Genomic DNA, 18,199 nt, shown 5'->3' on the forward strand with positions numbered 1-18,199 from the left:
AGGCCCCTAATAGGTTGGTGAGGCATGATTTCCCTTTGACAAAGCGACCTTCGTTCCTCCCCAGTAAGTCATGTTCATCCATGTGCTGAACAATTTTTTTTTCTTTTTTCTTTTTTTTTTTTTTTTTTTTTATGGTTTCTACCAATTTTCCAGGAACAGAAGTTGGGTTTACCAGTCTGTAGTTCTCTGTGTCTCCCCTAGAGCCTTTTTTAGAACATGGGAGTCACATTGGCAACCTTCCAGTACTCTGGTACCAAGGTTCTTTTTAACGATAGGTTGCATACTACGGTTGGGAATTTGGCATTTTCTGATTTGAGCTTCTTTGAGACCCTACAGTGAATGCCAGCAAATCTCAGTTTGGGTCAGCTCCACCGTCTTGTCCCTAGAAAGGAGTGTATCTGGCAATGGGATTTCCCTAACAGCTTCCACAGGGAAGACAGATGCAAAGAATGCATTTAATTTCTTGTCAATAGCCTTGTCATCTCTTTGTACCCGTTTTGCATCCAAAGGCCCAATTGACTCCCTGGCAGGTCTCTGGCCTCTAACGTACTTAAATACATTGTTATTGCTATCTTTTGTGTCTTTAGCAAGTATCTTCTTAAACTTTGTCTTGTGTTACTGCAGTTTTATATCTGATTTGCCTTTGAAGAGTTTATGCTCTTCTTTATTTTCCTCATTAAAATTTGAGTTACACTTTTTGAAAGAAACCTTCTTTCTGCTTACTACCTCTAATTCGGCTATAGAGCCATGACAGCCTTCTTTTGATCCACTTTACTTTTTCTTTACTTGCAGTTTGTATGCGTTTGTTTTGTGCCTTCAATATGGTGTTCTTTAGCGGTTCCCGTGTTGCTGCAAGTTCTTTACCTCCTTAGAGGTCCCTTTTATGATCTGGGCTGATCAGTCTCCTGTTCAAGAGCTGGAGAATTTTTTCCTGTTGGAGCCCATGTTTTGGAGGCCTAATGGGTTTCTCATCTTTACATTATCATGGAAGCACCATGTGGTGAAAGAGGTGTAGGATTTTGAAAAGTAATATTAGCAAATTTATAAGATTTTTTAATTTTTGAAAACTTGGGTAAAAGGCCTAAGAGCTAGCACTAGTTCAGTGTCGCTGGTGGCACTTGTGCCTACCTGGGGAGGAAGGAGATTCCCCTCTATCTCCCTGGTAAGAGAGAGCGGAAGGGAAGACTAGAGGATTTAGAAGACTGAACTAAGAGAGTCTAACCCGGCTTGAGGGGGAGAGCCTTGTAACCCCCATGTTGGATACACTGAAAAGTCTGGTTTCTGGGTGATGGGGTTATGAAGTATCTCCTCTCAGTGTAAGTTAATAAAGTTTTGGCTTTCTGCTTGTGTCTATGCGTCTGTCTGCCATTTGATTAGGACATGCTAGCGAATACAGACAGTTATGAAAAGAGGCACAGTTGAGTAGGCAAATTCTTGTTTCACTGATCCCAAACACCAAAAAGGACATTAGTTTTATATGTATAGAGAGATATAGTTGTCAATATCATTAAATGATGACATCTGTATCTCTATATCTGTATCTAATGTCCATCATTTATATAGCAGTTAAAACCTTTGCTGGTAAGTGGTCTCTTTCCACGTGGGAGTTCAGTTGTTTCGTGACTCTAAATGGTTGTCTTGTACAACACTGTGTTCTTTATCTGAAATTGAAACATATTCCTTTAATTTCTCTTCACAGGCAACTGACAAAGAACAGGAACTTGCTGCTGCAAAACAACTGGAGTACCAGCAGTTTGAGGACGATAAGCTATCCCAAAAATCATCATCTAGCAAACTCTCCAGATCTCCTTTAAAGATTGTCAAAAGACCCAAAAATATGCAGTGTAAGGTGACTCTCCTGGATGGCTCTGAATATGCATGTGATGTGGAGGTAGGTTTTTACTTCTATTTTTGCGTGGTTTTGTCACTGTCTCTTTTATTTTGCATTATGTTCTGTTACCTGTATATCCTAATTCATTATAATCTGGAGGAAAATTTGGTTTTTAAACTTCAAAGGATTCATAAGCTAAAACTTTCAAAAAGGCAAATCTGAATCTAAACTTATAAACCCATAAGGATCAATTAAGGCATCTGTTCTTTTTCAGAAGTGCCAAACATTAACCACCTTCCACTGTCCTGTGTAAGAGACTGAACACAGATTTACCCCAGACAAGAATATGTGCATTATTCAAGGGCCATGGGGGTGTAACCGTACCACCAGGAATACTGACAATGAAGGACATCCAAGAAAGAGAGTTTCCTATGTCCAAAGGCTTCCCGGTTCCCAGATTTGGTGGTTACTCGCAGAGCAGTTCAGTCTTTTCTCAAGATAATGTTGGCCTGTGTGTAATTGGTGGAGGGGGGGAAGGGATTTGAGGAATTGAGCATATGCTTTGCCTCTAGAGGAGTTTGCCTTAGTTGTGTCTAAATCTCAGTAGCTGGGAGAAGTTGGCAGCTTCCTTTAGGCAGTCAGTCTTCCTTTCAGGCACCATCTAGGCATGATGCTCTTTAACATGCCAGCCTTTAATGACATAGCAGCATCCAGGCCTCACAGAGAAACCAATAGATTCTCTACCAGTGGATGCTTTTGATAATTAAGGGGTATATGGCAAAAAAGGGGGGCCACCAGAAGGAGGGGAAGAAACTGAAAAAGCAAAATTAGGGTAGAAGGTGAAAGGTGTGGTGGAAGAGTTAAGGCTAGATGAGGACAAAAAAAATGAACTAGGAAAAATACATAAAGGAAACATGAGTTTTGGAGAAAAGAATTAAAAAAAACGACAAGACCAGAGGGAAAGGAATAGAAGAGAAGGTGAGATGACAGAGAGAGATTCTAAGCAGAAAAAGAGTCATTGCACCATTCCAAATATGTCAGCTGTAACCCCAAATAGTGGGAAGTCTGCCTTAAAAGGTAAAAAGATCACTGCATTTGGGGCCAAATCCTAAGCATCTATTCAGTTTCTGTTGAGCTCAATCAACAATCCCAACAACTTCATCAGGGAGGGCAGGGCAAGGACTTCCAAATTGTATCCAATGACTTTGCTCTGTACTTTTTGGAGCAATTGTGTTTTTACAGTGCCAAGAGCATAGGTTTACATGGCAGATGTGATTTTTATTATGTATGTAGTCATTTGGCAACTATGCAGTTCAGTACATTTTTACTTTTGGTGGTTAGAATGTTTCAACACAGCTCCAAGTGTCAGACAAAAGAAAATTGGTGCTGGAAGCCAAAATAGTAAAAAAACAGACATTCATGATGATAATGACATACTACACTAGCTACCTGGAGGTAGTCTTGAAGGCACTGTTAACTAAAAACATAGTCACTGGAAGAAGTGCTATACTGGCTTTGGGAAAACTCGAACCTATTTCAGTCTTGGTCACTTAGTTGGAAAATATAAGTCACTGTTTGGAGGGCAAGCAAGCAAGATTTGCTAGATAGAGGTTTTGTGAAAATATTAGCTGACAAGCCAAGTTTTATGAAGGCATTACATGGAGTACAAAGAGAGATTTATTTAGTTAGGTTTTTATTTATGCAAGTGAAATACTTTTGAATTGTGCTTCCTTCTAGATTGCACACTTTTTTTTTCTTCAGCCTTGTACGGTGCATGAGCTGAAGTGTTAAAAGTGCTAGCATAAATAGTAGATGTCATTGATTTATTGTGTTGTATTTCTGTCTCAAGTTCTGTCTGACTTGTGTGAACAGAAATTCAGACTGTCCAGAATGAATTGCACTGTTTTTATCTATTCCGATTACCAAAATATCCTTAAGTTCATAGTGGTAACTAGTGTAAAAGTAGGTTTGTCTGGGTTTTTTTGGCCGTCTTCAGAATCAATCTGTGATTCGCAACCAGGGCACCACAGCATCTTGTGGTTCCTTGAGATCCTTTCAAAGCATTGTGTTGTGCCACTCAGTGTTAGTATTGTTAGGTTTGCAAACATGGGTCAAAGATAAATCTGGAGATTTCAAATAGGATTTCGTAGTGTTAAAAAAAAAAAAAAAAAAATCTGACCTGTTAAGACCTGGCATTTTCTGAAGGATGCCTCATGTGTAATGAGGGGTGAGAACCACTGAGGTAGATCTTAATATGATGACCAGGAAGCACTTGCACGCACCAAAGCAAAAGTCCATAGTGGAAAGGCAAAATTTAAGCATATTAGAGGAGACCCAGATGCTGTTGGTGTGGCATGTGTAGCTGTGTATGCTATGATATAACTGATACTTGTATTGCAATTCTGTGCCAGGCTTTCTTGCCTATGTGCCTTTTGTATAGAAGTGCAGGCTATTGTACTGGACAAAAGAACACATAATATACCTCAATAGAGCATCAAATAGCTCTACGGAAGGCTCAGTTGCAAATGAAGGGAACCATGTTTTGTCAAGAGGAATGATTCCTCTTACACTCTGCATACTGACCTCTAGGGGAAAAAAGTCCAGAGGAAGTTCAGCAGGCCATGGAGACTAAGTATCTGGAAAGAAGATGAAGAGATTTCAGGAGATCATATAGAAGCTTGAGGGAATAGCTTCTTATACAGCAGCTCTGCTTAGTAGTAGTGTTTATATGAATGATCAAAAGAGATTATGACAGAATCTTATAACATGTAAAATGTCATCTGTCACTTATCCAAAAAGTGCTATCAGTATTTTAAGGATAGCTTCAAAAGATAATTTATTATATCCCTGGATGCAGTTGTGCCATGTTCATCTTAGTGAGCTGAGCAATAAGATGTCTAGGGAGAGGCCTAACAGCTTATGCATAAATATGATGTGAAGTCCTGAAGAACAGACACCCATTTTTTTTAAAGGCGCATGTAAATCAAATATAGCACCTTATGCTTCTGACCACTTAATTTACTCTTATAATAATGATAATTTTTCATATTAAGTACAATGAGTCAAGATGTAATGTGTCAAACTGTCAGCTGGGTGATGATAGAATTAATATCCCATTAGTGCCATTAGGTTACGCTTTACAACTCCTCCCAAAATGGACCGAGAGAGAGCATGATTTAATAGAGTGATGTAGGGCCAAGAATGAGGAAGCTAAAATCCAAAGGTACACGCATAACATGATTACTGTTTAGTAAGGTAAGTAGTAAATACTCCATGGTATATAATAACATCAAGGAGATGCTATTATAGCTTCCAGCCACTAGGTGGCAGGAGAACCAGTTTACTTTTGGCAAAAGATTATCCTGGGATGAAATTGACTGGTAAAGCCCTGTACAATTGGTGCTCCAATGTAATTTACATCAGCCTGTAGTTAACTCCTGACTTTGAGGGCTACTTTTCTCCAGAGTGGATTAAATTCTGCCAGTGTAAGGCTGTCTTGTATCTGCTTCAGTTTTACCAGGGAGTAAAGTCAGTCTACTCTGTAGCAATATACTGTGTGTCCACACCCATAGTCCTGAATTAGAAATCGAGTTTTGCCCTTTGTGGACCCAGACAGAACATTTACCATTGCATCTCTATTACCCTTATTTCACAGACTGAGGGAGATTTTAGTACTTGCCACACAAAATCAAGTAATGAGCCTGTAAGTTGCTTTGCAGATAACAGACACCTTTAACATATTAATATTTATAAAAGAATCATGTTCTCAGGTAGAGAACAACCTACAGCTTACCAGTTATGTGCTCATCCATTTAATGAACTGATAGATAAAATTGCAGGTATTCTTAAATTCGGATCCACCAGCAGTAAGTTTTTTACTCCCATTATCTCCCATCTTCTGTTTCTTAAGTCAGGTGCTCTTCTTCCATCTTCATCTCCTCCTGTGTTCTTTTCTCTGATTTCCAATACGTTGCACCAGGATATTAATTGCACCCCCTCCCTTATTTTTAATGAGTGATCTAGGCATATTGGCAGAAAATCTAAATCAGCAGAACCCAGATATGTCACAGGTTAGATGCTTCTCTTTACAGAGAGAAGCAGCTGGAAAGGATTTGGAGGTATACACAGCTACATAAAACAGCTTTGCAGAACTGCTGAGGTGCTCCATCTATTTGCTATGGCTTTTACTTCAAAGAGTGCCACTTGTCTGATTAGCTTTTTGAAGTTGCTGATGAGCTCCAGCTGAGTGTCCAGTGACCTTTTGGGAGCAAAAATGACAATAGACAGGTGAGTGGCCTCATCTCTGGCAACCTGCTGTGTATTAAGAGGGTTGTGTGCCATCCAGATGTGCACAGTCCTGGTTCTACTATATATTAAACCTTTACAACCCACTTTGACAATAACAGTGGGCACGCCTGTAATGTTTCCATTCAGAGAGTGAATTTGAAGATGGGCATTGCAAAACTGAGTTGAAAACATCCTTTTTCTGTTGTCCAGTATCTGTGTTATACATAAACTGACTTAGGAATATATTTAATAGACAAAGGCATTCCAAACCAGAAAGAAATTAAAACAGACAATAAAATCTACTTATTCTTCCTTCTGAAAAAACATAAAATATGCAGTAACTCCATGGCATTTCTGTAATCTGAATCTACTAATAGGAGCAAATGGATTAATTAGGAATTCCTTTCTTTTAGATGAGGGTGATCAAGTATATTTATATTCATTGACCAGGGCATCTGTTGGTCAAGTAGAAGTCTCAGGACAGGATCTCCTGGGACACAAGTCTGAGGGGGGAAAAAGAAGTCCAAAAGCGATAACTGTACCTTTTTAAGGAGGCCCTTTCAAGGCCATGGGAGCAAGCTTTCCCAATGTGATAGAAGAATGGGAAGTGCAACAGGAGGCCAGAAGCAATCTCAATGAGTTGAAACTCAAAAATTAATCCTATAAAAGATGGAAAATACTAGAGAAGAGTATAAGGATATCTCACAGACATTCAGGGAGAAAATTAAGGTGGCCAAGGCACAATTTCAGATGCAGCTGGCGTGGAGACATACAATTTGTTTTTATGCCTTTTATGAGTGTGTCAGGAGTAAGAGGAAAACCAAAGAAAGTGTAGGTCCCTTACAGAATGCAGAAGGCACTCTGTTTACAGATGATGAAGGCAAAGCTGAATGATTTAATGGCTTTTTTACTTCAGTCTTCACAAGTTGGGACAGCTACCAAGTGACAGCTGCAGTTGGCAGCAAAGATAAGGGAGGAAACAAATACTCTGGAGTGGTAAAAAAAAAAAACAAAAAAACAGGTTAGGGATTACTTAGAGAAGCTAAGTGCTTTTAAAATGTTGGGCCAGATGGCATGCATCCTAGGCTACTGAAGTAGTTGGTTCAAGTAATTTCAGAGCCCTTAGCTATACTTTTTGAGAAGTCATGGAGGTCAGGTGAGGTCCCAGGTGATTGAAAAAGGGCAAATACAGTGCCTATGTTTATGAAAGGGAAGGAAAAAGATCCAGGGAACTGCAGACCAATCAACCAGGCTTTGATGCTTGGAAAGATCATGGAGTAGGTCCTCTGGAAATCCATTATGAAGTACCTAGAAGAGACCAAGATGAGCAGGAAGAACAGCAAGAATTCATGAAGACCAAGTTGTGCCTGACCAACCTGATTTCCTTCTGCCATCAAGTTGATAGGCTCTATAGATGGTGGTAGAGCAGTGGATGTGATGTACCTTGACTTTTGCAAGGCTTCTGACACCATCTCTCATGTCATTCTCATTAACGATCTAAGAAAATACAGACTAGATGACAGTACTATGAATGAATATATTACTGCGTTGGATCATCATGCTCATCAAATAGTCATTGATGCCTCGGTGTCTTACTGGGAGAAGTTAAGAGGGGTTCCCCAGGGGTCTGTCCTGGGTCTGGTATTATTTAACAATTTCATAAGTGATTTGGATGATGGGATTGAGTACGCGCTTAACAAATTGGCAGATGACATCAAGTTAAATGGAGTGCCTCCTGGATCTGAGGGAGGCACCCAAGGTTCCCCCATGGCTGATCACTGAGCTGGCAGGGGGACTATTTCCAGAAATACTTCCATTTTTGCTGCCGAGCACAGTGGGGGGACCCCCTGCACTCCAGTGGGATGCTCCACCTGCCCCACCGTTGCAGCATTCACAAGCCGCGCCTCGTACCTCAAGGTATGTAGAAGAAACATTTAAAGCTGTGTCTATGGCTGAATCATTGATTCACTGAATTAGCATTGAATCTTCAGATTTGGATTCAGCCAAATTGAATCAGGAACAGTGATCCAAATTAACTAATCGAATCAATGTCCCAAATTCGGGCCGAATCTGAATCAAATATGGCCCTTTTCACACACCCCTAATACCGGATTTTATCAACAAGAATGTCATTTGTAAATCAAGGGAGTGATTATTCTGTCTGTTCAGGCCTGGTAAGGCCTCACCTGGATTCCTTTGTCAGGTTTTGGACCCCACACTTCAAGAATTATGTGGACAGATTAGGAAGAATTCAGCACAGAGCAACACAAATAGGGGCTTGAGAAGCAAGACTTTAGAGGAATGGTTGTAAGAACTACAGTTACTTTAGCTTGGAGAAAAAAAGACTGTGATGGGATATGATAACAATCTTCATGTACTTGAAGGGCAATTTATAGAGAGGATGGAGATGGGCTTTTCTGTCTGGCCATAGAGGACCAGGACTAGGAGTAATGGCCTCAAGCTGCGGCAGAGGAAACATAGGTTGGAGACTAGGAGGAACTGTCTGATTTATGAGAGTGATCAAACATTGGAAATAGAGACATCATGGAATCTCAATCCTTGGAAATTTTCAAGGGCATGTTGGACAGGCACTTAGCTGAGTATGGTTTAGACCCTCATAAATCAGATTCTGCCTTGAGCAGAGGGCTGGACTAAATGTCCTTGTGAGATTCCATCCAGCCCTGCTTTCCTATGCCCCTATAATCCTAAGTCTGTATCTATATTTTGTAACCTAAACCTGCAACATAGCTGTCAATTAACCTGTAAAATGAAAGTAAAATTAGAAAATTTATTTCCTGTATGAGAATTCCACACCAAAAAGAAATCTTGGAGAGAGAGACCAATCACAGGAATTGAGTTCATTTTTTTTCAACTCAAAAGGACCACTGCTATGGATCTTTTACTCCCCCTGCTGCAAGCCCAGTTGTTTTTCCCCATTCATTCTTGACCTTTTCTCAGCAACAATCAGAAGTCTTCCCTGGTGAAGACAATCCCAGCCAAGGTCTTGAATCCACAGTAATCCCTCTGCAGTAAAGAAGTGAAGATAATGTGACCAATGATGCAAATGGTATAGAAATCAACAAAATAAATATAATTTGCCTTTTTAAAGAGATGGATTTTCAAAAGGGTGCACTTTCTAAAGATGCATTTACTTCGTATTTCCTGAAATATAGATGTTGAATCGCCTAATACAGAATTTTCAAAAGATAATGGAAAATAAGCTTTTTTTCCCCCTTTTCCTTCTGATCTGCTCCCTCTTCAAGTAGGGAGTTTCCAAGGGCTTTCGTACAACACTTTCTGTTCCACATTGTTGTTCTCCACCCCTCCTTTTTGTTTTCTAGTGCAAGTTAAAAGATTTAAGAATATCTAGCTCTCTGCCTGTCCTTTCCATATTTTGTAAGGTAGAGTTCCTTCCAAAAATGGATTGGTATCTATGTTCGAGCCACATCATTGTGGATAATGGTAGACTGTTTCCCACATGAGATCAGAGGGCTACAATGTACAATGAATGTGTGGCAATGAATATGTGGCAGAATATTTAGAAATGCCAGGTATTTATTAAATACTACAACCTGCCAATCACTTGTCTCAGCATAAAACTTCTAATTTCATTGCAAATCAAAAGCAAACATCTGATTCAATTTAGGAAAAGAGGTGGGAAACATTTGTAAGAGCAACACTACTAGGAGTACAATCTCTTAATCTTCTGCTTTATTTATGAAATGCCTGACATTTTATTCTCAAACAGCTCAACTCTCTAAACCCATTGAGAATGTATTTATAATCTTTAGTCTCATCTCATTCTTTCTTTTTTTATCATACAGTGTCACAGGAAAGGAAAACAAGTTTCCATGCTAACAGTTTATGGGATCTCTAGAGCTAATTTAAGTCAGGTCTAGATATTGCCATATAACTTGCACTATAATAGAAAATTTAGAAAATTAATAACCCTAAGATCTCTATTAATCATCCTCCCCCCCCCCATATACTTTCTTCTGGGATTTAGACATTTTTGGAATCTTTCATTTAGTTCTTCCTGTCATTTCAGTGATTCTGAGAGGCATAATAATTGGTAATTGTATTCAACAGAAGAGCTGGCCAACCCCACACACTCATTAAGAACATTTTATGAGAAGACAATTAAGATACTGTACTCTTAGTACAGTGCTACTCTTTCAAGCGTTTCCCCTTTCTTACCCTAGGTGAACTCAGATATTCATGCTTAATTTACAGTGAAATTAGAAGTTTTATGCCCAGACACAACTGGCAGATTGCAGTATTTATGAAATATCAGGCACTTCTAAAAAGGAATCTAAAAAGACAACAGTATACTGGAATAAGCCAATAATGTGTTGCTTTGCAATAGCGTATACTTGAATTCCCTTTTGGAGATGCACTTAAGCCATATGCATGGAACCTCTCGCATCACATATTATTTCCTATAAAACTTTCTTTGCTTTTAGAGAATGTTCTGTAAATAGAAGAATGCAGACCATTTCCTGGAAGACCTGGATAAAGCTTTGTACTGTACTTCCCTCTTTTCACATGATTTATCACAAGCTGTTTTGGTGCTAGTATAGGTTGTCTAAGTAAGAAGGTTGCTTTTCTGTAAGTTGGACCTTGGATGTGGGGATTCAAGAGAGAGAGGTTCAATTGCCTTGTACCCAGGTTGTGCATCTTTAAGGAACTATTTCCTTGTGTCACAATGGTGTTTAGAGTGCTCCAAATCTGTTGTGGAGCACTCTGCTACTATGGTACCATAAAAGGAAACATGACTGGGCATCCTGAGAGAAACAGAATGTGCTGCATGCATAAGTAGGTCCAGAAGACACACTTTTCTCCTTGTAGCTTTGTGTCACTCCCAGAGTAGAGCTCTGCCTAAGTGACATGCTGTAATCCTTCATTATAGCTCTGACTTTTAGACCCTTAACAGAAAACTATAATCCTACTTTTGAAATGATGTTAAACTTCTCACATGTGCTGAGGAATATATTAAAGCTGGGACTTTAATAAGAAGGCAGAATGCATCTAAAGGCTACAGTTTCAATTAATCCATTGCATATTTTAATCATTTAATGAATTCCAAACTTAGTCTCCCTTACACGATTTCATATGTGAACCTTAAACCTATATACAAGAGAAGCTTTTTTCCTAGCACTCCTTTTGACCTGATCACTGCTTACAAAACGCATGGCATAACAAGCTTTCATTTTACAAGAGTATCCTTGAAAAATGTGCTTCACTGTGAAATATTGTCATCTTTGAACTCCTGAGTCAAGAAAGGTGTACATGAGCTAGGGAATTCAGTTAAGGCTGTATTTTGACACGTCAGTAGGAATCTTACGTGCTTGAGAATATTCTAAGTGAATATAGTTACCTATGATGCTTTTATGGTTTTCTATTTAAATTTAAATTTAGTTAGTGTCCAAGTTGAATACTTAGCAGGTTAGGAAGCAGACTATTCTAAAAATCAGTAGCTGGGCTTTCTCATGCTTCAGCTAATCGGAAAGAACCATAGGGCTGTGCAAATAATACATTTTTCAGTTTGACTGAAAAATGTTGGGTTAGATTAATGTAATAGACCTAAGTGGACCAAATTAGAAATAAGATGTAGGGAAGGAGACAAATATCCCTGCTAAGAAATGTTCATTTTTCTTTAAGATGCTTAATGAAACCCAGCTCTGATGGTTCAGCTTGTAATTAAGCTGTTTGTAAGACCCGAAAAAGTTTCTCCTCCCCTTGTGCCAGGGCAACCCCCATTGAATTGTTTGGGAGCTCCCTGTGGTCACCATGAGTAGAATTGGACAGATCAGTGCCACTCCTTCTTTGGTCTACATCAGTGAGGAGAGCTTCATGGATATGGAAGCACATGTTGTTTTGCAGTCTGAGAGGTTGCTTCAGGCAGCATGATCCTTCTGCACCATAGAATGCTGCAGGAATAACTGTGACAAAAAGCTACAGTAGATCCCTGGTGATGCTTAAAATTATTTAGAAATAAATCACACATGAGCCTTTGCCTTAGAACATTGCAGATGAGCCCATTTCCTCTTTGTGGTATAGGCAAGGACTTTCTACCTGTTTGATAGATTTCCTGTAACCCATAACCCCTTTCAGGGAGGGCATTCAAATAGACCCTATTCTGGCTTTTTTGCTCATTGCCAGTTTGACCTGAGGCTGAGTTTTTTCTCTCCCTGTTTCCCTTTCCACTCATAATTTCACAGAATCAGAGAAAAATTAGGGTTGGAAGGGACCTCAGGAGGTCATCTAGTTCAGCCCCTACTCAAAGCAGGACAATCCTCAAATAGATCATCCCAGCCAAGGCTTTGTCTAGCTGTGTTGGGAAAACCTCCAAGGATGGAGCTTCCTCCACCTCTCTAGGTGCCTTTTATAGAGATAAGAGGCAGTTTCATATATTCCAAAGAGTTGTGTTATAATAAAACGGTGTATGATACAATGAAGACCTAGTCTTGGTCAATGGTACTGGAATATATAAATAACATAGTAATAATATGTTCTGAAGTTCTGCTTTACCTTTTTCCTTCCTACTCCCTAAAACTGAACTTGTACTAAATCTGAGATACTGAAGGGTCCTGCTACTTCTGAGCAATCTATTCGTTCTTCTGTCTTTCCCAGCCATAGCTGCTTTATCTCACCTTTGAGGTGTGTGACCAGTTTTCTTGATGCCCAGTCAAATAACATCAGTGCTGAGACTCCCTGCTGTCTCTTGACACATGTCCTAACCTGTTTTCTTTCCAGTTACTAAACTGTCCTATTCTCTATCCCACCTTACCCTTAAGCAACCTAAATTAACTTTCACCTCATTGATAGCTCCTCCCATTTTCCAGATACTGTCAATGTGAAAACAGCTACTCTGAGCTTAATGAGACCAAAAAAAAAAAAATCCCAGTTTCTAAAATAGGAGGTTACCATGTGTGAAATCGTAGTACCTCATTTGAGTGACTCTCCAGGTAAACACAGTTCTCTGGATTTCTCATCTATTTCAGTGTCTCCACCTGCTCATAAAATGCTCACAAAATATCAGATCCAAGGTACTGGGTAAGGTACAGGTACTACTTGTAAAGTAAAGCTTTGATAGAAGAAGTACAGTACACCAGTCTTTAGTGATTTTTCAGTTGATGGTGAAGTGACAGTGATATGACAAGGTTAGAGCTTGAGTACAAACAAACCGTAGATTTCAAAGCCAGCAAATAGGCCAGGCAATTGTCTTCCCTCACAAGCCCAAGATTAGATGATGATTACGTATACCTACCTTAAATCTGAAAACCAGTGCTGCCCACTCCATTGCAGAAAATGTACTGTGCTTGCTGTGACTTGCCTCCTACATGACAATGTATGTAGGTCAGGGATAGCTGGCAGTTCACGTGGCAAGATTACATAATATATTGGTCTGTAGTGGCAATGGCAGTTTCTTAAAAATAAGCAAAACGTTTATAGCTAACACAGCAGACCTATGCAATTAGCCATCCATGAGGTATAAGTGCTTGATTGACTCTGCATGCTGTAAAAAGACTTTATTTTATATCAGTACATCACTTGCCACAGAACTATATAGCTATGTCAGGAGGTGGGAAGGTGATAGTTAGCAGTCACATAGGAAAGAAGAGAGCTTGATGTCATGTGAGAACATGTGGTATGAGAGAAATGTTCACATTTATTACGCCTATTAAAAGGCTTCAGCAGATGTGTATGGACCTTGTGGACCCATTTAATTGCTGCAGACTTTTTACAGGAATTTTCAGCATACAAAAACAAAGGAATTTTTTGAAATTTGTTTATAATTAATATCCTCTGATCCCAAGAGCTCTGGATACAGGAACTGCTGTCTGAGTCAAAAGCTTCAAAAACCTCAAATAATTTCTCTTCTGTTGTGATCTGTTTATATACATGAGCATAATATCTAGAGTGGAAATAGAATCCATGTCTCAGAAGTATTCCCTGGATAACTTCCATTTGTTTCTTCCTTATCAGAGAATGGTACTTGTAAACTGTTATCAAATCTGTATTTTTACAGTCGAAATTATGTTGATATATTTGGAATGCTCAAGTGCTTGATGATTATTGCATTTGACAAGGAGGAGTTCTGTGCTACTATGCATTTACGCTGCCAGTGTAACTGTGGCATGTTGTCATGCCCTTTTGTGCAAAGACGCATGCTCTTTTAAGTACGTGGTTTTTATTATTTCTACATTTCCTTTGTGGAAATAATAATTCCTTTGAATTCTGAAACACAAGCTTTTAGGAGGGTGGATATTTCATACCTAAACATGAGTATTCTGTTCCCAAACAAACATAGTAATGTAATGTTCCTATTCTGCTAGTTCGAGTATGATCTCGGCTGCTGATGCAGCAGGCAAGGATCCTAATTTGGTTTGATTCCAGAAGCAGGACTAGGTCACCAATCTTCTTAGCAGGATTTAGCAGTCCTTTGGGTTTTTTTAGATTAGTGCTGGCTTTTTAGGATTGTGAGCTCAAACAGTATTAAAGAAGGTTGTCCCCAATAGAAAGTATATCATGTTATGCAATGTCATTGACACTTGGTGCATATATGGTGCTGTAGTATAAAAAAATTCTCTGTATTTATCTCCCTATATGAATTAAATGCTTTAAAAGCTAGTTTTTCAAGGTAGGTATTTTCAGGAATGAAAGATGAACGTAAAGGAGCTTATATTGTATAGCACCATAATGCACAAAAAAAAAATGAAAAAAAATAAAGGCTCTTAGTTGTACACCAGGTTACTTCCTAATCTGTTATGAGTTGTTTTTTTCTTATTTACCAAACATGTAACACTGGAGTAATTGAAAATAGAGTGAAATTTTCATTTAACAAATATATCTGTACTGCATTTTTTCTTTTAGCATTCAAGACATTTATTGAACTTTGCAAATAGGCACAGATCCAAGTTAAAAGAAACTGAATTGCTACTTGGAATATTAATATAAAATGATTCTGAAACTATTATTCATTTTTTTATGACTTTAAATATATTTTTTTAATTTCTTCAATGATTTCTCATACCCAATCATGTATTAACAGTAAATAGATTATATTCTGGCATTTTGCAAATTTGGCTACTGTAATTTAACACAGACATTTAACATACATTTATATAAGTCTGTGTTTACACCATACCCTCAAAAATTAATCAATATTTATTTTTTTTAAGAACCACAAAAAATGTTTTGAATAAATCAGTTAATGTTATGGCTCAAATTCTTTGCAGCTTTAAAGATTGACAGTGAATTCTTGATATGTCGCGTGCACATGCAACCTAATTGGTAAACTGATCCTTGAGTATTATGCTAGTCTAACCAATGACCTTCTAAACATCTGTTTATAATAGTCTGTATCTATTTTAACTAAAAACAGATTTTTTTTTTTTTCCCTGTAAAACCAAAAAGAATAAGCAGCTGGAGTAAAGAGCTGGGTAGGTCATTGATAACTGACTTTAATAGCAACACTTCTTTGGGCAAAGTTGTAGCTTACTGCCTAAATCTTTGCAGGATGGGAGTCTTATTTTTATTTACTAAATCTTAGCCTTTTTGTTGTAAAACTTTTTAAAATACTTGTGACTTTTTTTAACTATTTAAATTTTTGGTAATTGAATGAGAATTTTATAAAATGCTTTGTACTATCCGGCAGATATTTCTGTCAAGCTGTTGTATTTTCAAGCTGGTCAAATCTCAGGCAAAATTTACATATTTAAAAAGTTGTCAGTCAAGTATGCGCCTAGTTGCCAAGCCATGTAATAACATTCTTAGTGTCCATGTGCAGTTCCTGTAGTCTGCCACTGAACTTAGTGGACCGTCATCAACAGTATGCGACATGGTGTTTGTTTCATCACAGCTTCAGTTTGGATTGTTGCAAAGACCCCAGCAGTGGAGGTTGGCTGAACACAGACCTTGCCCTGTCTGGAACTGTTTCAGCAAGACCCACTGACGGCATGGGAGGTTGAAGCCAGGTGGGAAAACTGTAGATCTGTGATAAGGAACTTGTTTGGTAATGTCAACCTCCTTTCCTCCCACCAGAGAAGTCCTGGTGTGGCAGTTTGAACCACAGTGGGTATCGTGATGAGGTACACTATGTGCATTTAAGAGATCATCTATTGTGCATCAGCAGGCTTGGATTGACATAGATCTTCTCCAGTAGCTTGCTAGTTCAACTTCCCGTTGGATGTGAGGGGGAACAATGTTGCTCAGGACTGGGAACCGTGGTAGAGGGGTCAGTCAAAGAGTTTCTGAGATGCTGTGCATCGTTGAATATAGCTGACAAGTTTGGTGTATGATGACTGGTTCCAGACTGGTGTGCAGTACTTTGCCACAAAATACAAGATGGCAAGAGCTGACATCCTTAGGACTGAAGCTCTTGCACCCCATGGTGACCCAGCCAGCTTGTTAAGGAGGTTGTTGTGCGTCTTCATTTTCATTGTTGTCCTTCAGATGTTCATGGTAGCTAAACGTACAGTCTAGCATCATGCCCAGCTAGATGGGTTGTGCTTCATGCCTCAGCCTGTGACCATTCAGGTAGATCTTCAGTTCCCAGGCAGCATTGGTATTGGGTAGGTGGAAAAAGCTGCTGAAAATTGTCTTAGTGACATTTGACTGGAGGTGCCAAGTCTTGCAATAATCAGCCAGCTTTGCTGGCTTTTTCACATCTAACTACCTCCAAGAAGTATTACTTGACCATGTTTGCAGTTGAGGTTCTTAGCACACTCTCGGCCTCACCTCAGCTCAGTCCCTGGGAAAATCATGGAGCAGGACCTCAAGAAATTCATTTCTAGGCGTTTAGAGAAGGTGATTAGAAGCAATCAGCACGGATTCTCCAAGGGCAAGTCATGCCTGACCAACCTGATTGCCTTCTGTGATGAGAAAGCTGGCTTTGTGGATGTGGGGAGAGCAGTGGACAGGATATACCTTGATTTAGCAAGGCTTTAGATATGGTCTCCCACAATATTCTTGCAAACTAAGGACCTAGAGGTTGGAAGAATGGACTGAAATTGCAGAGAAAATGTCTGGATCATCAGGCTCAAAGGATAGTAATGAATGACTTTTTCTAGTTGACAGCTGGTATCAAGTAGAGTGCCCCACTGGTCAGCCCAGCATCTGGTTTTGTTCAGTACTTTCATCAACAATCTAGAAGATGGCACAGAGTGCACCCTCAGCAAGTTCGCAGATGACACCAAGCTGGGAGTAGTAGATATGCTGGAGGGTAGGCCTAGTATTCAGTGAGACCTAGGCAAATTGGAAGATTGGACTGAAAGCAATCTCATAAGGTTCAGTAAGGATGAGTGAAAAATCCTGCATGTAGGACGGAACAATCCCATGCACGAGTGTACAGGTTGGGGAGTGCCTGGCTAAGCAGGAGCTCTGCAGAAAAAGGACCTGGGGGTTACAGTGGACAATAAGTTGGTATGAGCCAATAGTGTGCCCTTGTTGCTAATGAGGCTAATAGCATACTGGGCTACATTGGTAGGAGCATTGCCAGCAGATCAAGGGAAGTGATTCTTCCCCTCCGTTTGACACTAGTGAGGCCACATCTGGAGCACCGTGTCCAGTTTTGGGTCCCCCACTACAGAAAGGATGTAAACAAATTGAAGAGAATCCAGCGAAGGGCAGCAAAAATGGTTCAGGGGCTGGGACACATGACTTGTGAGGAGATGCTGAGGGAACTGGGCTTCTTTAGTCTGGAGAAGAGAAGCCTGAGGGGGTAATTTAATAACAGCCTTCAACTACCTGAAGTGGGGTTCCAGAGAGGATGGAAAAAGACTGTTCTCAGCAGTGGCAGATGACAGAACAAGGAGCAATGGTCTCATGTTGCAGCAAGTAGGTTTAAGTTAGATATTAGGAAAAACTTTCTCACTAAGAGGATAGTAAATCACTCAAACAGGTTACCTAGAAAGGTTATGGAATCTCCATCCTTGGAGGTCTTCAAAACCCAGCTAGACAAAGCTTTTGCTGGGATGATCTCATTGGGGATAGTCCTGCTTTGAGCAGGGGATTGGACTAGATGACCTTTTGGGGTCCCATCTAACCCTAATTTTCTATGATTCTGTGATTCGAGGA

The 18,199-nt window shown here is 39.5% G+C and overlaps 1 protein-coding gene across 17 annotated transcripts in view; it reads left to right on the forward strand.

Moving 5' to 3' along the window:
- Positions 1–18,199, forward strand: part of EPB41L3 (erythrocyte membrane protein band 4.1 like 3) — a 131,919-nt gene that overhangs the window by 48,795 nt on the left and 64,925 nt on the right. For all 17 annotated transcript variants that reach the window (XM_019546311.1, XM_019546374.1, XM_019546321.1 and 14 more), the window contains exon 3: positions 1,700–1,891. In XM_019546311.1, coding sequence (XP_019401856.1) covers positions 1,700–1,891 — 192 coding nt within the window. The remainder of the gene's footprint in view (positions 1–1,699; positions 1,892–18,199) is intronic.

This window comes from Crocodylus porosus, unplaced genomic scaffold (genome assembly GCF_001723895.1).
Source record: "Crocodylus porosus isolate Cpor-Errol unplaced genomic scaffold, CroPor_comp1, whole genome shotgun sequence".
In the NCBI taxonomy this organism is placed as follows: domain Eukaryota; kingdom Metazoa; phylum Chordata; order Crocodylia; family Crocodylidae; genus Crocodylus; species Crocodylus porosus.